This window comes from Anser anser (genome assembly GCF_964211835.1).
Source record: "Anser anser genome assembly, chromosome: 2".
Lineage (NCBI taxonomy): Eukaryota > Metazoa > Chordata > Aves > Anseriformes > Anatidae > Anser > Anser anser.
Genome location: NC_139721.1, coordinates 131,719,839 through 131,744,391, shown reverse-complemented (window position 1 = coordinate 131,744,391; position 24,553 = coordinate 131,719,839). Strand labels below are relative to the sequence as shown.

Genomic DNA, 24,553 nt, shown 5'->3' with positions numbered 1-24,553 from the left:
TGGTCCACATTAGTGTTGTGCTCTATACATGTAGCTAGAACAGCATTGATCTCTCACCAATGTTTTGTCTATTGCTAATCAGTGCTGGTCACAGCACCACGACTCTCTCCCCGTGCCCCAGAGCCAGCAGGCTTGAGGTGGCCAGGAGGTTGGGAGAGGACATCACCAAGGCAGCTGACCTAAACCGATGTATTGTGTTTATGTGGCAAAGGCTTGGCAGCAGGGGGACTGCAGGGGTGGCATCTGCCAGATCTGCAGAGCCCAGCAGCTGCCCCATATCAGGTCAGAGCCAGCTCCAGCCAGCTCCAAGGGGACCCGCCACTGGCCAGAGCTGAGCCAATAACCAAGGCTTTTTGCACCTCTGTGATAGCATATTTAAGAAAGAGAAAAAAAATCTGCAGTGCAACAGCAGCTGGGATGGTGAAGATTGAGAACCAGCCCTGCAGCCCCCCAGCTCAGTGCAGCAGGAGGGCAGGAGGTGCTCCAGGCAGGCAGCAGCAGTTCCCCTGCGGCCTGTGGAGAGGCCCCTGGTGGAGCAGGCTGTCCCCCTGCAGCCCACGGGTCCCACACGGAGCAGATCTCCACGCTGCAGCCCGTGGAGGAGCCCCCGGTGGAGCAGGTGGATGTGGCCTGGAGGAGGCTGCGGCCCATGGAGAGCCCCCGCAGGAGCAGGCCCCGGGCCGGAGCTGCAGCCCGTGGAGAGGAGCCCACGCAGGAGCAGGGGGTCTGGGGGGAGCTGCCGCCCGTGGGGGACCCGTGCTGGAGCAGTTTGCTCCTGGGGGATGGACCCCATGGTACGGAGCAGTGTGGGAGCAGTTCTTGAAGAGCTTCTGCCTGTGGGCAGCCCACGGAGGCTCAGTTCGGGAAGGACGGCATCCCGTGGGAGGGACCCCACGTGGAGCAGGGGCAGGGAGTGACCGTGAAGCAGCGGTGGAGATGAAACTCCAGACTGACCACAGCCCACTCAGGGGAAGGAGGGGGTAGATGGGAGTAAGGTGTCTTTAGTTTGCTTTTAGTTTCTCAGTGCTCTAATCTGCTAGTGATATAGGCAATAAATTACATTAAATTACATTAATCTCTCTATGAGCCTGTTTTGCCTGTGACCATAATCGTTGAGTCATCTCCCCATCCTTATCTCAACCCTTGAGCCTTTGCCATTGTATTTTCCCCCCCTCTTCCTGTGAGGGGAGGGAGTGAGAGAGCAGCTGTGGTGGAGTTCAGCTGCCCAGCTGGGTAAGAGCACCACAGCTGACCAAAGGGATATTCCATGCCATATGATGTCACACTCAGCAATAAAAGCTGGGAAAGGGGAAGGAGAGGGGGGGGTTCTTGTTACAAAGACACCTGTCCTCCACGCACAACTGCTATGCATATTGAAGTCGTGCTTCCCAGCATGTGGCCAAAAACAGCTTTTTGATGGAAAGCAGAGAATAATTGTTTTGTTTTCTCTTTGCTTCCACACAGCCTTTGATTATTTTCCCCTCTTTCTTTTACCTTTAATTAAATTATCTCAACCCATGAGCCTTTTTCTGTCCATCGTACTTTGTTCTCCCCCTCCTCTTTTGAGGGGGGGGAGTCAGGGAATGGTTGTGGTGGACCTAAGCTGCCCAGCAGGGTAAAACCACCACAAACTGCCTTAATCATTTTGGCTGATGTGGTGGTGGGAGAACTCTGATTCGTCCCATTAAAAGTTCAATAGCTGAAATAAGTCTAAAAAGGTCATGTTTAAAAGGCATTAACTATTAATCTTATTTTCAGTGCAGCTTGTTAAACTCCTAGAAGCTGTAACATCATAGACAAATTGATCAACTTTCCGACCTTTCCCTGGTAAAAACCTGTAGTTATTTAATGAAAATCCAAAAGGTTACCAATTGTTTTTCTAAAAAGCTCATCTTTCTCAGATGGAGAATTTGGTGCTGCACTGCAAAGTTAGCTTGTGGGAATGCTTAATTAGAGCATCTTTAATAAATTTTCACAGTTGTAATAAATCGATGAATTTATTACCTGTTTTTGCTAGGGGAGGAGGAAGACCTGAGGGGAAACAAGGAAAGGAGAGTGAGAGAATGACAGAGAAAGAAAGGGAGAAAGAGAAACTGTGCAAGTAAATATAAGAGTACCTATGCATAAATTCATTTCCAGTTGGCAAACTGCCTTTTGCTTTGCCATTTGAATGATCCCATTCTGTTTTGTGATTCCTGTTTTGGGAAACACTGTCTTAAAGCCTGCCCTGCTTTTAAGGGATCTTTGATGAAAAAAAAAGTAAACATATGCCTTTTTGATTTTACCAAACCAGACAGAAAACAAATTTAGCAGTTTAAGTAACGTCCTCAATCACCGAGCACTGTGGATGAGCATCTTGTCTTCAAAAGTCTTAAAAACTACAATAAATGTGCAGCAGTGTACATAAGAAATCACTCTCTTCAGTTTAGTTTAGTTTCAAACAGCTTCATAACAACTATTCTATTGCATCATTTGTCTTTTCTTAGAGTACAGACTGTGCTTTTTCTGGCTATTTCAGTAAATAGTTTGTCTGCCTTAATCAGATAGCTCTTTCAGAGACAAAAGTATTTGAGGCCACCTAATCCCAGGCAAGCCTCTGCACATAACTGCTGTGCTGCCAGGATATTCTGTCAGTGCATCTCGGAGGTAGGATTACTTAAAATATAGTTCTATAACCAACATATTTTAATATTACTTTCATATTTTAAAGTTTTCTGTGGCTTCCTGTATCCATCCATATGTATTTTATTCCAGATGATAATTCTTCCTTTTTATTCTGTGTGAAAAGTAGCAATTATTACTGAAACTTCTAGACCAAAATTATAATATTGCAACCTTTACAGCCTTCTGCATTTCTATTTCCATATCTGGAAATCTTGCCTTTTGGTGTTTTTTTTTTTTTTTGGACACAAAGATCTGTGTTGACAATTTTCTGTAATTCATTCATCAGAAGTTATTACTTTAGTAAGCAGAATAGTAGTATATGGACAAACTAGTATTTTATAAAACTTAACTAGTATATTTGAATAAAAAAACTACATAGTATACATTTAATGTTTACAGATAGTAATGAACTTAAGTGTTTGTGATATCAAGGCTCAAGTTCAGTATTATTCCACTGCTCAGATGAACAAGTAACCATCACATGCAATTGAAATTCTCTTCCAAATCTTGCAGTTTGAATGACAAACCAATGCTGTTAAAATTAATATATTTCCAACCAGGCATGGATATAGTATCTTGTCATTACCTATTGTATTATCTGGTTTGTTAGCAATTCTTTTAGGTTTACTTTTTTTTATTGGTTTACTCGGGACTAACTTGGCCTTTTTATAGGTTTTACTCCTAGTCTGCAGAATAAACTGTTCTGTATTATACCCTATTAGACTAACTACTACTTAAAAAAGAAAAAACTGTTCTGATATACAAATTGTTATTTTCAGGGTACAGCACTAAATCAACATAGCTGGAACTTCACTAACATTATAGTGTTGCCCAATTTTTTTTGCCCAACACCATCATGTGCCAGTTACATCTTCCATTAAAACTGGATTTTTTTTTCCTATTTCCAAGTCAGCTTGTTTATAAGCTATTTCCTTCAACTCATCTGAAAAAACACAAAATCTAACTCCACAAGTTCAGACTCTGGAATCTTCTGAATACTCTTTCTTCCCCCCTTTGACTTTTGTATAGGTAAAATGATTTCACCTCAATATTTTCATAGTCACGTCTCAATAATTTCTTTGTCTATTACGTTTTATCCCTATTCAAGGATTAGTAGAAGTGTGTATATCAACCATGTATGTTTGATAGTGATGATATAACCTGTCAGCTAGAGGGAACCTCCATGAAGTAATTTGTCATCATGAAGAATACTGACAGAAGCTGTTGCAACAAGAGGCTGAGCATCCTGCATTACAACAGCAGGTATTTTTTGTGTTTCCGCTTCCTCTGGACCCCCCAACATGCCAGTATTAAATTCACCAATCCTTTCTAAAGCATGCAACTTCTGTAAGGGTGACAGCAGCCACTCTGGAGAACTGCAAGCTGTGAACCAAAACCATATCTAAAAGCATCAATGTTTGCAATTACAAGAGTTTGCTGGAGTATCAGACTCTTGATTAAAAAGTTGACATGCTTGTACTTTCACTTCAGTAGACAAAGAGAGGATTCACATTATTAGCTAATATGTTGTACTTGAAGTCAAATACCTTGGTGACTCGAAACATCCTCTGAAGAAAAAAAAACACAAAACAGAAAATAACACAGAAAAACACAGCCAATACAAAACAGAAACCTTCTCTTTCTCGTCCACATTAGCAATAAATGGTTGTCATTTCTAGATTCATGTCAAGTATTTTTACAGACATATATAGACAGATTTCACAGAAGTCCATTGAAAATTATAAAAGGTTTTCCTTCCAATCATCTTTATTAACTGCTGTTATCAGCATATGTAACATTTGATCCATCTGCACATAAAACTATATATACAATGAATCTTGTGAGAAAAAGATGTACTTACACTAGAAGTCCTATTGGTAATGCTGAGCCATATATACAATATACATATATATAATTAATTTTTTGAGAAAAAATTGTACTTACACTAAAGGTCTATTTGTAATGTTACATTATTACCATGATAAAGTGCTTGTATGAAGTCTTAAAGCTATATTTCAACAGTTATTCAAATTACCTTTACCACAGGAAAACAGAATTCACCCTGGAAAAAATGGGTTTTGATAGTACTAGAAAGAAGACTAAAAATATATTTTATAGCACCAGAAAGAAGACTACAAAAATATATGTATGCCATTGTATGTTGTACGAACAAGAAAGAAATTAATGTCATGTAATAACATAATTCCCACATGAAATAGTTATGCAGGTATTACAAGTTTCTATAGGCATTAACTAATAGGTATTGATACTCATAGCTCTTAATAAAGCCAATAGAATTTTGGGGGAAATCAAATATTTGGTATACAAGAAAAATAACCTATGGATGGACAGTTTAAAAAAAATATATATATAAACTCTAACACCACTCAATTTAAAAAAAAAAGTCAAGATTACATTTATCCTTCTATATTAAAATTTCCATTGAATATCTAACTTATTTACTTGTTCACTGCTGATTGAGTTATAAAGCTGTCCACACAAGCAGCAATAACCGTATTTACACTGGATGCAAGGCAGTCAAGTTTTCCGGTTGGCAGAACACATTTCCCAGACAAAATTATTTACTTTAGATAGCTTCTGTGAGTACAAAGGATGCTGGAGTGATAAGTCTTTTTGCCTCCAGCTGAGGCAAAAATTGGCTTTTATTGGAGTGTTTGTATCACCACCTATATGCCATGTCCTTTCAGTCACCTGAATACCAAACACTGTTTCAATGTGAAGCATAACACTCTGAAAAAGCACTAATTAAAAATACTTTCACTATTTTTTACTTTTTAAATCCTGAAGAAAGCAGAAAAGGAAAGAGGAAACAGAAAAAAGGACTGTGATGTTTTCACATGCTTTTAAAAACTGTTTGCCATTTATTCCTCTCTAATCAAAATGCTTACATTTTTGCCTATAACTACAGGCTCTTCTGAATTTTAAACAAGAACAGGCAAGAATCTTTCCAATAAATGTTTTTCATGTCATATTTATTCCCCTTGGATTTTGTTTTAGATGAAGATTCTATCATTAATCATATAAATCACAAAAGTAGATACTTTGCAGGTAGAAAGAATTACATACCTTATATTGGATAAGGAGACCATAAACCAAAATATTTTTCTTTTTCACTTCCCTTGCAAATTTCTTGATCTTAGTTAGTTCTTCCAACCCAATGCTGAAAGAAATATTTTCTGAAATATTCAAGTGCACCTGCAAAGGAACAGATATGCAAAAAAAATCTACTTTTTCAAAGCATGTTATTTTAGACTGCCAGTTTTTAATAGCTCATACCATTGTTAAGAACACACAAGAACACAGGCTAATAAAGGTTTTTCTTATTTTCTACTCACATTGAATTCCATCACTTATATATTTAGTGACATGACAATTATTTCTTTTCAAAGAACAGTGAGACCAATATGCCAGAACAAAGCAGAACACAATGTTGTAACTGTGTATTAAAAATATTTCATTAAATCAGAAAACAAACAACATTCTTTCCTAAGCTCTAACCTAACTTTCACAGATTTTTACTATCAGGATAATAGAGAAATACAGATGTTTTTCTTAAGCATGTTAAAGGTTTTCAAAATGGAACTGCATTCTTTAAAGCTTTATTTTCAATTTACTACCTTCTCAGTGTAGAATATTAATAGCCTAAATTAGATTCAACAAAACACTTATTCTACCTAATTATAAGATTTTCCTCCCACTGTCTAGTTTTAGGTACTTGTTAGGAACAACTGATGGATGAATTATATCATCTGAACTACCATAAAATAATGAAATGTATCATTTTTTCTTAAAGCTATCTTCAAAGGTGTTCACCTAAATGCACATGCAGTAGGCCGCTCAAGCAAATACACTTTCATTAACAATGGTGCTGGATGCTACAAGGACTTTGAGATCTACTATCTTAGGGGCAAAACCTCAGTTTCACAGTGAGTATGTGTTACTATTGTTTGCATCTATACATACTTCTCTGGGAATATTAAGTCCAGAATATTTATAGCCGCAATCATTTAAACAAAGCTCTCACATTCCATGTGTTACAGGAAAAAAAAAAAAAAGACCTTCATTCAAATCCAGGGTAGGAGCTGATGCCAGCTAGGAGGCTGGCAGTGTTTTTAACACTGTAGCATTACTCATTTGTGAGTGACTTATGAATGGACCTATTAGAGCAGACGCAGAGGAGAGACACAAGGATGATCAAGGGGCTGGAGCACCTCTCTTATGAAGACAGACTGAGAGAGCTGGGGTTGTTCAGCCTGGAGAAGACAAGGCTCTGGGGTGACCTCATAGCGGCCTTCCAGTACCTAAAGGGGGTCTACAGGAAAGCTGGGGAGAGCCCCTTTACCAGGGTGTGTGAAACGACAAGGGTTAATGGTTTGAAACTAAAAAAGGGTAAATTTAGCTTAGATATTTGGAAGAAATTCTTTACAATGAGTGTGGTGAGGCACTGGAACAGGCTGCGTGGAGAAGCTGTGGATGCACCATCCCTGGAAGTGTTCAAGGCCAGGCTGGATGGGGCTTTGGGCAACTTGGTCTGGTGGAAGTTGGGGTTGGAATTAGATCATAGAATGGCTTGGGTTGGAAGGCCCTTAGTTCCAAGCCCCCTGCCATAGGCAGGGATGCCACCCACTAGATCAGGTTGGCCAAGATAATCTTTAAGGTCCCTTCTAACCGAAACCATCCTATTGTTCTAATTGATTAACAATTCTAAGTTAATTACACATCCCCAAAACTTAACAGAAAGAAATGTTTTCTAAAATTCTTGATAAAGGGTTAATGAAAACATTCTCAGTCCAGAAAAATACATCCTGCATATCCACTATACCTGTAAATGGGCAAAAGATTTGGAGGTGTATCACTACTATGATTAAAGGCAGAAAGAATTTACCTTGGTTTCAAAATTCAGTAAAATTAAAGCTCCACCCTGAACTTCCTCAGAAATAGCATCAGAAAAAAAGAGTCTAGAAATAAAGTTATAAATCTTTCCATGGAATTAGAGTATCTCAGTCTATAAGACAACAACATACAGTTACTGAGTATATCAGGTTTTGTAAAATACTACTTACCTTCATGATATCTCATTTATTTGTTAAAAACAATAATAACATTTCATAACTTTAACCTCAGATTAAACTTAACTTGAGAAGTAAACTCTCAGTTTTACCTCCAGATCACTAGACTACATGACTACACGCTTCGGAAACTATTCAGGCTCTAGGTAAAATAAATATTTGTTTTTCAGTGGCTTCCTATAAGGAATTAGATTATGAAATCACAACAGATTATTATGCATTATTAATGGATAATATAATATAGACCAGAGACACACACTTTGGTGAGATATGGCATTAATGATGCTCATTCAACCCAATACTTCTCATCCCTATGTATAAAGTCAGACAATATAACAACAGAATTGTATCTGGTTATACTACACAGAGACTTTCAAATCTCATATTTTCTCCTTTTTAACAGATTGAGTAAAATAAAAGTCATGTACACCTTCAGCTGTCATCCACATGAAACATTAAAATTATTTTGGCAACAATATTCTAATGAGAATTTTAGCCAAAAATGTAGTTCAAAAATTTTGCCAAGTACCAGAACATATATTTCAGTGTTATAACATCTTGATGTTTTATTTTGCAAAGTACTTCTCAGTTCTTTTTTAATATTTGAACCAGAAAAGCAATAATAATTTTTAAAACTTTAAATAAAACACAAAACACAGAAAAAATATAAAGCCACTTAATTTTCTTTCAGCTGAGTATTCCAGCAGAGTACACCATTTGCAGTCACCCAGTACGAGATGGAGCACAACAATAAAGCAGGAGTTAACAACTCAGTATGAATAGCCAAAATAAATCTTTTACAGATCTACATAACTAATAATCGGCATTTTGCTACTATTGGTTTATTCCTGACAGTATGGAGTACATTTGCTGATGCGCAAATGACACATTTTACAGTCTAATTCACAGTTCAAAGTTTCAATTATATTCAGAGATATCAGTGTCTCTTGAAATAGTCTAAATCTGGTGTAACACTTTATTATTAGCAGTTATTTACAGATACTTTCTACAAGGAATTTTTAAGAGTTACCTACCAAAATAAGAACCACTGGATATAAGAGAGGAACATTTGATTTTTCTAACATATCCACTAGTTGCTGGATTTCTTCAGTAGCATACTCTTTATCCTAAATGAAAAAAAAAATGTTTAGAATTACTGAAAATATCAAAAAAATTATTTCATAAAAATGGTATTCAAACATCTATCACTTACCAAAAAAGATACGTAACTCTTGGGGGCGGGGGTGGAGGGGTGTTTGGTTGGTTTTATATTTGTAATGCTTTTGCCAGGTAAATTATGGTTGTTTGAAACAAAATTGAGATTAAGAATATTACCCTTAAGAAATATATATAACAACCTTAAGGGTCTTGTTTGATCTCGGACGAAGTTCAACAAAAATCTTCCTGTTCGCATACAAGGAGCCAAATATAGATTGCAAAGCATGCATGTGTCCAAAATGGGAAGCACTAATGAAGACCACAAAAGCAATGCACAGATAACTATACGTGGTATACCTCTTCATATTGCATCCCTCTTGTTCAAGAATTCATGAGTGGTTTAACAACATACTGAAGGAATTGCAAAATCAGGAGTAAAAGAATGGACCAATATGTCAACGGTCCACTTTGGTGCATATCAGAAACACCAAACAATGGAATGGATACAAACCATTTGTTATTCAAATATGTAATTATCTACTATTACTAATAAGTTTAAGTGCAAAACTAAAAGCATGCTTCTTTTCAACTTACATTGATGCAAAGAAAATTGTAGCACTCTCCTGAGAAGATGTTTTGTAGATGGCTATCATTTTTGCTTAGAGATATCGATATAGCTTCAACCTGATCAGAAAAAAATATATTACTTCTTCACAAATTCAACTTCAGACTTAACCATCTGCTAAAGCTTACACAATTATCACAGAGATTGTTAATTCAAATGGCATAAAACTGGCAGTTTGTATTTCCAATAAAAGAGCTAAAATCTGCTCAGACTTTCAGGTCACTCAACAGTGAAGCATGGAGTCCAGAACTCCACCGTTTTCTGCAAGTATTTGCTGAAGCGTACTGCTAGAGGGAGCCATTCCAAAATCAGCCCTGGAAGTATCATCAGACACTAGAGTTACAGCCTGGGGTAGGATGTTCAACTCCTCCCAGAGATGAAAGACTATTAATAAGATCAAGACAACTTATTGACTTTAGATCTCTGATTCTAAGCAACTCTTCATAAAGTTCAACAAATACACATGATTTCAATCACGTTCAACAAATATATATTGTCTTCATATAACTAAAATAAAATAAATGAAGGGCCAGGTATGAAGGACCAGATGCACAGGTATTCCAGGATTCTGTTATGACAAGAATCACTTAGAATTTCTCCTGAAAAGCATTTCCATGATGAATACTTTAGAATACCTTCTTAATCACAAACATATTTATTTTGTAACCTTTAGCTATAACATCAGCTAAGAAATGATCTTATCCTAATTAAAATAAAAAGTAGATTCCACTACATCACCAGCTTCAGGCTTGCCTTAAGGAAAATAGCAATCCAAGTTTCACAAGGGAATTTTTTTCCTTAAGAGAAGATAACATTTTGAAGCCAGTAAAAAAAGGTTTTTTTTGTTTGTTTGTTTAAAAAAAGCCAAAAACCTTCATGTGGCTTCTATTACACCAGCAAATCTCACCGTGCCACTACTCACGTGCTTTATTTCTGCCCAGAACAGAGTGTATGCTAGCTGCAAACAACAGAATTGATCCACTGCTGTGCTCCCTCAAAATGTCACTGAATCCACAATCCAACAGAAGTACCAAATACCACATTTTTAAAACAGCTATTGTTATCTAAAGTTGTATTTGTTTATTTTTGAAATAGTTGGGCAGCTAACTTGTTTGCAAAGAAAGATGGTTTGAAAACCCAAAGCTGAGATCTATGTATTAAAGATTTTAGAAACTTTGGGGCTGAAAATTTGATAATGCAGCCCTAAATAGTTGATATTTAAAGAGTTTAAAAAAGATGCAGAAGGCAAGAATTACTAAAACTACTTTAAGAAATGCAGTACTCCAGTGCTGCTCCAGCTTGAACTTCTGCTGAAGTAAAATCAGAAATCCTCAATGCCTTCATGACCTATTGCAACGTAGTGCAACAAGCATGAAAGCATGCAAGACTTTTCAGAAGGTAAATAGAACGTGACCCAAAGCCCTTCTTTTTCTTTTCTTTGAGACACCAGCATACATGATGCTTAAGTATTCCAGAATATATAAAGATTAATTAAGTGTATCAATTTTTATTTAAATTGAACAATTTGATAGAGCAGTATATTGAGATTTTGTTTTACAGACATATTATTCAGTAAAAATGAAATAAGATTTGTCTCTTGAAAAAGCATGGGTAGGACTATATTCTGTAAGGGGTGGAACACAAGTAATATGTTACCAAGACAAACATCTGAGTGGTATACACATACACACCTCTGTTGCTGCGTTGTTCAACTTAAGAGCTCACTTCTCAAATCTTTACAAATGTAAAATATCTCTTAGCTTCCAAAAGAACCCTTCCTCTACATGAGATGCCAAATTATGCCCCTTTCCTTTCACGACTTCAGTGAAATTAGGCTTCCAAACAAGCACAGACTCACACAGCACACAGACTCCTCTAATAGCATCATGAAAACATGAACATGAGAAAGCTATGTCTGCACATCTGTAATTTTTTGTTTGTAAAGTTGACTAGCAAATTCCAAACTAGCCAATTTAGCTTCCATGTACATCCAATGTTTCCTTATATCATCAGTTTTGACTTCAATTGGAATACTAAAAAAAAAAATCCGCTGACTTGAATACACTTTTCTGCAAACAAATGAAAAGTAATTCTTAAACAGGAATTCTTACAGTGAACTCAGCAGAAATAGATTTTTTTTTTTTTTTTAATTATGAAAGCATGTCTCTGAAAAGGCTCTTAGTGGAGTTACTTGTCAATTTATTTGTTAAAAGGCAGATTCCAGGGCAACTGGGGCAGATCATCCAAAAACCTTTCTACGCAGTGCCTATTCCAAAGTTCTGAAAAAGCAAATGACCATAACATATGTGTTACTATTTTTATTTCTCAGGCAATCTCCCAGTCATGGCGTGCTTTTTATTTCTGTTTCTAATGACGTGTAGAATCAGTATTTTTTGTGCAGTATTTTGAAAGATACACTGATCATCTCTGTCTCTTAGTTTTATCCCAGGTTTCTTGTCTAATGTTTTCAAGCCATAGAAGACACATTATCATCGATGATAACCCATGTTTTAATTTTCATCTCATTCAAATACGGATGTAAGTACCCTTAAGCAATGATCTTAAGAGAGGGACTCTGTCATGGAGTGTAGTGATAGGACAAGGAATAATGGCTTTGAACTGAAAGAGGGTAGATTTAGATTAGAGGAAAATTGGAAGAAATTCTTTACAATGGGGGAGGTGAGGCACTGGAACAGGCTGCCCAGAGAAGCTGTGGCTGCCCCAACCCTGGCAGTGTTCAAGACCAGGCGGGATGGGGCTTTGAGCAACCTGGTCTGGTGGGAGGTGTCCCTGCCCATGGCGGGGGGGGTGTAACAGGGTGATCTTTAAGGGCCCTTCCAATCCAAACCAATCTATGATCTGACCCATGACAAAATAGTTCAGCTGGTCTCAGAGGCTTTCAACACGTATCTAGGAAACACGATTCAGGAAGCAGCAATTCAATAGCAGATTACCCATGAGAAAGAAGACAGGTGAATAACAATTCTTGCTACCAAACTGAAAACTTCAATAAATTGTCAATTAACTAAAATTAATTCTTCTTCTATTTGTATAGTTAGCAGCAAAAGTATTTCTTTAAATTATTTATGAAAGTTACCACGTAATTACAATACTACTTGAGATAACAGAAATTACCTAAAATTCCACCTCAGTAAAAAGTGTCATGTTCAGGGGTTAAACAGAACAAAAGTACGGGGATTTGCCTAATTACTTCTGGTTGGTTTAGGAATCAATATTCAGGTAGTATAAAGAGGCAGAGGTGGTGAGGGTTTCTTTTTGTTTGTTTTTGTTTTCAACATGGAGCTAAGAATAATAAAAATGTTTTCCTTAATGTTTCTCTACTTGTCAGACAACCTGCGGTAAAGTTTCAATTTTATTTAACATCAATTTTTCATAAAATCAATCAATAACACCAGGACATTAGCAATTTGTAAAAGTTAAAGTGTATCAGAATTCAAAGTCACAATCAATACCAGTCTAGCAGATGGACAATTCAATGATTAAGAAATTATCTCTTTCTCACTGAAAGACTAATTAGTGAAACTTTAGTCCATTCCTAACTGAATAGGACCAAATATTTTGATATACTGCTTGTGGATACTTATCCAGTCACAAAAATAACATACAACTTTGTCTAATCACGTTTCATACACAGGAGGAATTTGTCATTGAATAAGCAGGAGTAGCTAATTCTCAGGTATGGAAGAAAACAGCTTCAGCCCCCATTTAAGTCTGATTACTTCCAAAGAAAGAGGTAAATAAGAAATTCAAGGAAAGACAACTTATGCCTTCCATAGTAAGATATTTTCAGCAAAAGTATTCATTTATTAGATACACGATTTACAGTAACACTTTTAAAATACCGATTCAGAAAGTATTTTGCAAGCAATAACTTCCTTCACTTTATCTCATCAGTTCATGTCTTTTTTTCATGTTATTGGTGTTACAGATTCATGATAATGTTATTGCAGTCTCTCTCAGAAACCTCCCTAACAAAATGTCTTTTGGATTCTTCTTTAAAGATTCTTACTTAGAAGCTGACAAACATATTAAAAGTAAATATGGTGGCTAGTATGCACTAGTATCAAAACTATCAGAAATGCTAAACTATTGACCATACTTAGAGAGTTCAAATTTCAGATTATACATACCCTACCATATGCTTCTTAATCAGTGTCTTAACTAGACTGATTACCCTCTAATTAGCCCTTTTGAATAACCCAGATTTCAGTTCAGTAAGTTTAATATAGTTAAGGTAATTAACATGTTGTACAGAATCAAATCTCTCACAAGGATACTACACTTCACTTGAGAAACACCTTCTTTCTAAGGTCTTTCAAATTTGGGAAGTACCATATAATGCTAACCTTGAAAATTATCTCACATGATTAAGGATGTTTCAGGGAACAATACAATACAGGGATCTTGATGGAGTTCTTTCTCAAATGTCACCTTGCAGGAATGTTTTAGAAGTACTGAGTAGAAATTTAACAAAACTTGACTATGAGGAAACAAAACACGGATCAAGAGAAGAGAAGAATGGTGCTAGAAGTCATCAGTTAAGCTGATTTAATAGAGTGATCAAAAAAAATCAGTCCCATATCAGGAGGAATCCTTTCACTTTACTCCCTCATTACCTTGTTTGTGGTCATTTTATCTGTAGTTTATTCAAATGCATCATAGGTTCAGATGCCTGACCAACCGAACAGCTAATTGCTTCTACAATGAAAAGCTCCAAGGATGTTGCAGATTTTAATTGGTTTTGGCACCAGGCTGACTTTTAAGTTCGGGTTTCATAAAGCTGGTTGTTAGAACATAAATTCTTTGTTTTTTCTTACTGGATTGGAAGTGTTTCTCATGGTATTATTAATGTGGTTATATGTAAATGTAATAGAGATACATAGGAGTGTGTAAGTCAATGTTTAAAGAAGTTTGTTTTTTTCCCCAATATGGGAAAAATATCTTCCTAGCAGTACCAGAATAGCTTAAAGAGAGAAAAAAGTAAAACTAGTAACAGATCTAGTATCAGTAAAGTGGAAGAAGACTTCTGCTCCATCATACAGCTATTCAGACAACAAGAAAATCTTATTCAACTCTGCCAATATTTTGTACTTTAAAATGTAGACATGTAATAGATAAAACCCATGATTTTCCCTACTAAATACAACTATTTCCAAATAAGAACTGAAAGTACAATATCAAGTTACATTTCCAGATGTAAAACAGCAAGTTTGCTATACAAGAACATCCCATATGAACTGAACACAGAAAACAGATCAATAGACATGAACAAAAGCTATTATAAAAGTAAAGCTATGCAAATTGGGAAACCTATATTTTTGAACAGTTAATTCTGCTCTATTTCTCTGGGAAAGATGTTATCTCATTACATAAGACATAATTAAGAATTACTCCGATAACGCTCAAGATTTGTCTTATTACTAAATGTTAATCATCTTTGGGAAAATGCAAATATGTGATAGTCCCATTATTAGGAATAATGAAAAAGGAAAAGATAATTAAATGCCAGTGGAAAATTCCATCAATATTCTACAGCAATGCTTCAAGAAGCATTCAGTATGCGTAAGTGTACTTCCATATCTCTCTACAAAAAGGCTGATTAACTTTGCATTCACAATTGTGCAAGAACACAACTTACTCTTTAATTCATTTGGACTTTAATTCAGACTTCAAAGTAACAAAAGCATTTCCTCTGTAACATATTTGTAACAATTCAGGCTTACTGAATTCATAAAAGCTAAAGAAAATGACCTCTCTCTTTTCTGGATCCAATTTCTCCTCTAATCTAATATAAACATTTTAAAGAGCATCTGTATGATCCCTCTCTATAGCATAATTAAGCAGAAGATGCTTCTTTCTTGGTAACTTCTACACCTGGTGTTAATCCTTTTTAATAAATACTCAAGTGACACAGAAGGTCTCAGTTTCTGTATTCGGAATTTATACCATTTCTTACGAGTTGTGACAACATAAAATTTTAAATTAATCACACAGTTTACAATCACAGAGTTGTACTTACTTTTACTTGGTTTTTCAGAGATTCATGAAGGAGAAAACCTGCTTGTACAACAGCTTCCTTCACATCAGTAATAATACAAATTTGTTGTGATAGGCTGTCTGTTATCAAGAAAAAAATGCAAAAAAAAATATATAATTACTTATCTGCTAAATATAATGTTCAATTCATATACTGATGTCTTTTGACTTCTCTTTAAACAAGCCTCCATAAAAGATACACATTTTTTGCATGTGGAAAGTTTTTTTTTGTCTGTTTGCTTTTATACATAATTACACACCACATAAATTCAATCAGACGCATTTAAGATTATTTAAGTAAACATCTCACTTTCTATTGTAAACTCGAAGACTTGTTTCAAAAAAAGAATTTTAAAACTGATGTAGAGTTAGTATTATTGGAAAGTGACTTCTGTATTTAAAACAATTCTTGTGAGTGGCAACAGTGAATTAACCACTGAGGATCCCCAAAATGATTCTATGAATCAAGGACACTTATTATGGCCAATATACATTGCATGACTACAAAAATCATGGTAGCAACTCTCTTGATATTAAGTTAGCAAGAATGGGGTGGGGTGGAGATAGAAGACAGAACAATAAATACCTGCTTATAAACCATCACAACCAGATGAAAGTGAGAATAAAAAAAATGCATGGCCAGTTCTCACAGGACTGGAAATCACAGAATATCACAACTGTGGGAGAAATTGTCTTCCCATAGATTCACTGGGCAAAAATATCCTGAACATGCATCAAAGTTGGCTTCTACTTACTATAGAGTAACTTTACAGTCTAAAAGAATGGGTCAATGGGAAAACCATATTGAATTAATTTCTTATCAGCAGAAAGCAACCAGTAGATTGAAATCAGAGTGCAAGAGCCACATGAATTTAGTACTATACAAGGAATGCAGATACCCTACTGATACAAGATAGATGTACATAATAAAATAGACTGGCGTATCTGATTTCAAGAACTCAGATTCTGTGGAACTAGGTAATTTAGCTAAGAAGGTCAGATTGGAGCTATTACAAAAATCTACATGTGGAAGGCTGTGGAATCCAAAAGGGCACCACAACTTCAACAGTTCTTTTTAAAAATAAGTCAGTTTTCAACAAGCAGTGTCAAATGTAACCTCACAAGAGGCTGCTGAAAGATTCTAACTATAGAAACCCACCTCACTCCTCTCCCATTCTCCTTAAACCTCTGACTTCCTGTAATGTACACAAGAAAGGAGAGAAGACTCCAAAAAAGGTGACTAAGAGTTGCAGGATGAATTTAATAAGAAAGTGATGAAAAGTGAAAACATTGGAGGAGTAATGCAATGCTGAAATATGAAAAAATGAAAGTACTGATAACGTACACATTGGAAAAATACTGCATGCTTTTAAATGATCAAGAAAAATGTACAAAGGAAATCTGGGAAATCATTGTTTATAAAATCATTATAACAAAGCAATAGTTCTGCTCTAGCTGAGGTTTAAAACTCACTTCCAATTTAAATATCAACACTATCAAGGGCCGATAAAATCCTTACGTTAGTTTAGATGGTCTACTCCTTTGCTGTATTATGGGAAGGAAAGCTAAGTATAGCCTCCCTCTTCAAGACTGCCTGTGTCCCACCTCTGAGAAGCTGATCCATCGAGCTGTCACTCAGCATAGCCACCAGGAATGCAGAGAAGGCAGCTGGATGCTGGCTCCCAGCTCCTTCTGACTTCCTCAAGTCTGCTGGCTACATGCAGCATTACACTCCTGGTTTTCAGGAGTCTGTGTCTGGGTGAATCAAACAGACAGTCTGGAAAGCCATGTCACAGCCACGTCATGAACCATATTAATTATCAGCTAACAAGATTTTGTTTTTCATCAGACCACTTGATAATTCAGACTGGAAGGGACCTGAGTAGCTCTCCAAACTCCTGCTCAAAGCAGCATCACTTATGAGGCCAGGCCTGGTTGCTCAGCTCCCTAACCCCCTAGATCTTGAAAACCTTTGAGGATGGAGCCTGCACAACCTTTCAAGGGAACATGTTCAATGCTCCATTGTTCTCATGGTGAAAGTTTTGCCTTTTAGTGAGCTGTAACCTCCCTTGTTCCAATTTTTTTCGTTACTTCTTTCCCTCTCACCATACACCACCGTTCTATTTCTCTTCTCCTCTTTCATGATCTACCTTCCTTCTCATCTACCCAAGTATTATTTTTTTAATTCTTCCCCTCCCCCCTCTTATTATATTACCTAATCAAAATCTCTCTTGCTTTGGCTTCCTCTTCCTCTACTTATCTTAAACTTATTTCCCTGGAAACCTCCTCTTCCCAACACCTGACTCCCATTTACTCTTGACTTCTTCCCAGCTGCACCTGATTAAGCAGTAATCCTCCCAACACCACAACACATTTAACATGAATTCAGAGCATATTTTGGCATGAAATTAAAAATAGTTAAAACTCCTTTACGCTGCCAAATTCTGATCAATTAAACATTAAATTTTTCCATCAGGAAGTGGTAGGATTTTCATTAAAGATAAATCAGAATTTTGGAATTCATTCCATTAAATGTCTCTTTCTCTACAGTGAAATCCTTAATGTTGCATCAGGCAACAAAGCAAAGGTTTTTTAGTGGTATTTTTCCTTCCCTACTTCAGGCATCCCTGGTGCAGACACCTGCACCTAAACTACTCACACCGAGCACCTTGTACTCGCAACAAAGAGGTACTTCTAGGAAGCAATTTATCTGCCACGTTTCAGTTGTTCACTTTCAAATAAGATTAATCGTTCCCTAGATGACACAGACTAGATCACCACCAGCTGTAATGGCAGTTATCGGTTACTAATTTAAGATATGAATACTTGATGTCAAAAATAACTACATTTAGTTACATGAATCCCAACTTCACAAAATCTTCCCTTAATATTTTCTGTCTGCAGACTTTTGGCAGTTACATGCCAATGTTACTGTTCTTTATCCCTTATACCTCACTGAGCACCTTCTACACGTGTCATTCCCCTCCTCTCCATATTGGTACATGTGAATTTCTTCCATTAAAAAAAAAAAAAAACACAAAAAAACAACTTTCTGGTATTTTTTCTTGGACAACGCATACCTGGCTATAATGAAAGATTTCCTGACATTAGCTTCTAGAACATTATCATGTATTGATGTATTTTCACATTAAGCTATTTTTGTAACATTATAATACACCTGAATGAATTTATAAATTAATTGAATTTGGTGGTCATTACTTTAGTAAAATTGTCATTACCATGCAAAAAATGCCCATTCAATTCCCACTTTTCAATTCCCACTGACAGAAAAACAAGAATTCATATGCATACATCTGTATTTATATAGCAACATTAACTATTTAAATAATACTCAATATACTGATACATAATTAAATTATTTACATACATATATTAAAAATAACCCTTTTATAACAACCCTGCAAAAATGCTATTAAAAGGTCATTCATTAATCAGGGGTTTTGCTTGTATTACCTAAATATTCAGCTGAGATACAGCCCTCCTGGTTTCTCTGCCACAGATACACTGCACTAAGAAAATCTGTAGTAGAAGACTACATAATACAGCATGTTAGGCATTTAAGATTATTCCAGCCCAATAAGTTATGGTAGATTTCAGCAGATTCATTTTTAAAGTGTCATAAAAATATCTATATAATCTCTATTTTTGCTAACAGCAAAACTATAAACAATATACCTTGAAAAAGTGTTTTCTAAAATATTCAGAATTTCATAATAAATATGAGAATTTCAGCTGAGATGTAAATATTTGAAGCTCTTGGAAATTAAAATGGAGAAAATACACCTTTAGCTTAAATGTGTATTTTAACTTTCAAGACAAAAATATCTTAAACCAAAAAGAATCTAGGTTAAAACTGAAATTAATTTTCAATTGTTCTATGCCCTGCTTTGGTATCCTGAAAACATTACAACACAAAACTGTTTTAGGTCACATTATTATTCAGTAACACCTGTTATAGTCTTTATCCTAGGATCTCACCCAAAATTATAAAATTAAAAAGTGTACAGGTTAACAGAACTACCTTAGTTTGAAAATATATTGTGTGCTTTCACAAACTACTTAAAGTTTTACCCTGAAAAGCACGGCACAAACAACAAGCAATTATAATACCGCTGTTTGAATACAGATCATAAATATCGCATCCTACAGAATTAATACCATAAGAATAAAAATACATCTGAATGGCAAATGGGTAGGTTTTGGCCTACAGACATATTTTTTTTCTTTTAATTGCACATATATGTGTATACATACACTATATTTACATATCATCCCATTCTTGGTCTGTCATTACAGTTCCTACTGTTTTGGAAGCATACCCTATTCATCAAATAGTTTTAAACTTTGCAGTGAACTCAAAATAAGAAATCAGTTTATCAGAACCCCATTTTCATTTTCTACACAGCAATGGCTTGACTGCTCTGGAAATTCAGTATGGTTCCCCCTGGCATTTCCAGTATCTCATAATGGAGTTGTTTCTACTACTGTAATCATAAGAAAAATGAAATAAGTATTGCCAAGTATCTAGTTCATTCATGCTTAACAGCATGAGTTGAAACTGTTATTCGTACAACACAGGTAACCAAAAATATCTAATGATTTTTGTTTACCCATTTCACATTTCTTTGTAGCCACAAAAAAAAAAAACAAAAGCCAAACTTGGCACTGCCTCTACCACTATTAACATACAAAAAAAGAGGAATATTTTGTGGTAGAAGACAAGGAAGAGGGTTGTTTTCATCCAACAGTAACTGTTCCGAGAAGTACCTCCCCACCTGCCAGTTTATTTTTTGTCTCACAGTGAAGAACAGCCACCAGTTAATGGACACTACAGTGTGCCCATGAAACAGCAGCCTAACTCTAGCAAGATCAGTTCTTTGATTAAAAAAAAAAAAAATCATGTGGGTTCTTCATATAACACAAGATATACTAAGTAATTCCCAGCAGCTTAAAAAAGTTCACATATATTTTGATATTTTTCTTTGTAATTGCAAAACTTAATTGTGCATACATTCATACGAGCAGATATTTATACAACCAAATATGAGGGTGAAATACCCAATCTGCAAGCACACATCTGTGAAAAAGTCATTGCAGAAGAAGGGCCCTTAAGAAAAGAAAAACAAGGAGGAGAGAGTCAAACTCCAAATTAGAAGCAACATTTAAAGTTTACATGTTGGAACTAGAGTTCAAAGATACTTACCCTGAGGGCAGTAGTCCTAATGGAAATTTTTTTAGGATGTTTTGTATTAGCCTGATCTTAACTACATTTCTAGATGAGTCACCCTTATTGTAAGACGATGTTTTCTTACTTTAAGACTATTAAAAACAGGCGTGTGCCACCTTGTCTGCATTCTCTACAAGTTCATACCTGCTTAACTAAAGAAAAGTGCTAAATTTAATGTTTATAAAACAAATGGTAGGACTTTTAGATTTTCATAATGCAGTTGTAAAAGAAACTTGAGGAAATAAGGAAAATTAATAAGACATTTTAAGAAAAGTCTCAGAAGATAAATAACAATCTATTTGCATTAGTAAAGTCTTTCTTTGTATTGCCTTGAATATGAATGATGTACGTACCTATAAATTTATGAAGTACAAGAATGTGTGGATGCATGTATGTTTTTCTTATCTCTACCTGAGTCAAGTTTAGAAAGCTGAAATTTGTCCATTATTATTACATCTCCTTAGGCCAGCAGTTAAAAATCTAACTGTGCTTCTATGAAACATTTGGGTCTTGTTGCTTAGGTAGAATTACATTTATAATACAGCTGACTAAAGAAACAGTCTCATAATTATAATCAAATGATTAATTGTATTTTCTTCAGACATCTAATTGCCAGGCATTTATTACCATAATCATTTTTGTTTGTTTGCATAGTTACATAATTATAATTTTATATATGGACGAAGAAATGCAAGAGTACCTCAAAAGTAAACAGGATAGCAAAATAACATGTCACATGGAAGCACGAGGAACATGTTTCTTAGCAAAACTGTCCACAGGCACTAAAGTAACCTTAATATTCTAGCATAAAAACTTAAGCATTTAAAGATCATTTGAACTAAGCTCATAATTCGCAACCAAGTCACTACTGAAAACCAGAAAGTGAACAGTTGGCTGAATAATTCTCATTTAAACAAGTACTGTTAACAGAGCTTAAATGGATTTTCTAAATAAAAAAAAACAGGTTAACAGAAAAGATAATTGGCATTCTCTGAAGGTGAAGGAAACCAAACTTTCAGTCACTAGTAGATGATACGAAATGTATCATCCCACAAATATACACAAATGTAGATGATTATGAAATTCAGAACACTAACCACAAAATTAAATGTGTATACACAAACACTCTCCATTCCTAAATTCATCCAGTGATACAATGTGCATCCAGTAAGCTGGATCACTTATTAATAAATAAAGAAGACTCCCTGGTAATGGGGAGCCAGTGCTTAGTCCGTAGCACCCTGCTAGCCCACACATTTAGCTCTTGGGACTCCTCCAGAGGACCCTGACAGCATGCCAGGTGGCACGCTGAGAGCTGATCCCTTGCAACCCAGCCTCACAGCATCATACAGGACTGTGCCTTCAGGCATTCTGCAAGGCTTGAACCTGGAGTCTGAATTCACCCAAGTATGTGATACAGGACTGTACTTTATAGTGTACAACGCTGCATCTCAGTCCTGTGTCATCTTCAAAAACGACACAAAGAATCCCCGTCATGTAGACCACCATCCTACAGGTAACACAGACTACACCCAAAGTCATATATAGTGTCAGGAACTGGCACCCTCTTCTCCATCCAGGTAGGAAAGTCCCAGCAGTACAGCATTGCTGAGGCCTGCCACACCGCGCACCTGTACAAAGATTGCTGGCACCTCTGCGCAGCAAGGTTACAGACACACTAGTGGCCAATGTCAACAAAAGGGCTTTTAGCAAGGCAAAAGATAATAAACTCCACATGGGAAGGTGGATGTTCCTGCCATAAATATTCTTCCTGGAAGTTACTAACATTTCCTCATCATCCCAAAGAAGGGAAAAGGGAAAAGAGGAAGAACATATCCAGAAAACCCAGCCCTGAGGATATCTCTAAGGGGGAACAGTATCTGAAAACCACAAGCACGTGGGTCTCTTGCTGGACCACTAGTATATCGGGGACTCCTACTAGCCAAGCTTATATCTCTAGTTCAATCAAAATCAGCAATCAGGAATTCCTCCCTCTCTCCAGGGACCGTATTGAAACCCTCAGAAAAAACACTGCACAGTAACTGCCACTTTCTTGCTGTGGTCACTTCTCCACCAGTCTCCGTGACGCTTCCATGACACTAGCAGGTCTCTAACACTGAGGCTCGAACAGCACTGAGTAGCTACCACACAGCAGAAAGTTGTGGGAGAAAATGCAGAGGGGAAACAAGAAGTCAGAGCGCTTCATACAGTAGTATGAAGTAGTGGGTTCTGCAGTCCTGTGAAAAGCAGACACAGTTATAAAATCAACTATTCAGCTAGTAGGAAAGGCCTAATAGCACGCCTTGGCTTATAGGATGGCTGCCGTTCCTACAGGATGGGTTTCCCACAGGTGCAGTACAACATAGTAAAACATAGCTAAAAACATTTCTTCCATAAAACTAAGGCTTCTTCATTAAACTCATGATTGTTGTTAACACATGACTGAATGATGCAACATGGAGGAACAATAGGATGCTGCTCACTATGTCAAAATATAAAATCTCTCCTTAAATATGCTTAAAGTTTTGCATGAATAGTCAATAAAATACATACCTAATTTTAATCTACACGGCTCAACTGTCTCCTATAAAAATAAGTCATATCAGCTGAAGATCTGGTATTTGAAGCCTTTTGATGGAACAGAAAAGATAAGGCACAACTGTCAAACTGCAGACTCAGGTGCTAACTGTCTACTCAATTATCTTTAATGAGGTTTTATGTAAGATAAATCTGTTGTGGAGTGTCCTCATTAGCTAAGGAGGACTCTTATTATGCTTTTTTGCATAAAGAGTAAAGAACATGTAAGGTTTCCCCTTCCTGAACTCATGCAGCACAGCAAAAAGCATATTTAAACTTCAAGGAACTTACTTTTTCCATACAGGTATAATAAAAGACTATTGTGGTTACTTAACCAGATTTATTGCATGCTTCCACAGTAACAAAACACTATATAAGTAAAGATCAAGTAAGGGATTAGCCTGATTTACCACCACGCAGGTCTTCATTTCTACTTTAAGCTACGTAAATCTTTTGTCACAACCAACAGCTGGAAAAGATTGTACCAACTGTGATAACATAATGAAACACACGTGTAAAATATGTATCTATGAACAACATGAAGAGAATGAGTGGTCACTTACAGCATTTGTGTTCCAGTGATAAGTAGAAGAGAACAGAAATAGAATAGTTAAACTTTGCAAATGTGCCTTTCACTTGAATAAACTACACCCTTAATTTCTGGGCTGGCAAGTTCAGAGAAAGCTGTTTTGTAGGGACTTTATTTTAAAATTGAAACACATCTTCTCTGATGAGATTAATGAAGTCCCTATATACATGGAAATTAATTTACCTGAAGGTTGCAGTAGCAACATTTTTATGTGTGAAATAATACAGTGTGTACATGTTACATAAAATTAACAGTAAAAACAAACAAAATATTATTAAAACATCTTTAAGGACAATGTTTAAAAAGATTATAAACATACTGGCACTTCAAAATACTCTGCGAAGCAGTGCAAAGACTACATGCAGCCACCATCATGCGGATGAGAGGACATCAAAGGGAGATCGCAGAAGCCATTTTTTCATATTACACTTGTCTCTAGTTTCTCTAGAAGAAGCATGATGATTCAGTTCCACCTTCACAGGAGCTGCCCTGTGAAGGGCATTGCAAAGGGGATTATGCACAGATGGAGGCACAACCAAACTGAA

The 24,553-nt window shown here is 36.2% G+C and overlaps 1 protein-coding gene and 1 long non-coding RNA gene across 11 annotated transcripts in view; one reads left to right on the top strand and one right to left on the bottom strand.

The window, feature by feature from the left end:
• The window catches only part of CRPPA (CDP-L-ribitol pyrophosphorylase A), a gene marked incomplete at its 5' end in the record, with an annotated part of 126,773 nt that overhangs the window by 49,473 nt on the left and 52,747 nt on the right, over window positions 1-24,553 (bottom strand). For 5 of the 10 annotated variants that reach the window (XM_083822871.1, XM_083822873.1, XM_083822874.1 and 2 more), the window contains 5 exons: window positions 4,397-5,376; window positions 5,752-5,880; window positions 8,789-8,881; window positions 9,507-9,596; window positions 15,578-15,675. In XM_083822871.1, coding sequence (XP_083678997.1) covers window positions 5,203-5,376; window positions 5,752-5,880; window positions 8,789-8,881; window positions 9,507-9,596; window positions 15,578-15,675 — 584 coding nt within the window. In that variant the 3' untranslated portion in view covers window positions 4,397-5,202. Of the gene's footprint in view, window positions 1-3,919; window positions 4,233-4,396; window positions 5,377-5,751; window positions 5,881-8,788; window positions 8,882-9,506; window positions 9,597-15,577; window positions 15,676-24,553 lie in introns of those variants that run through there. The other 5 variants (XM_083822865.1, XM_083822870.1, XM_083822868.1 and 2 more) reach the window with 2 other exon arrangements.
• On the top strand, window positions 3,860-15,569 carry LOC310893635. The gene is made up of 3 exons (XR_014579172.1): window positions 3,860-3,927; window positions 6,479-6,611; window positions 11,976-15,569. It is a non-coding gene; the product is annotated as an uncharacterized lncRNA (long non-coding RNA).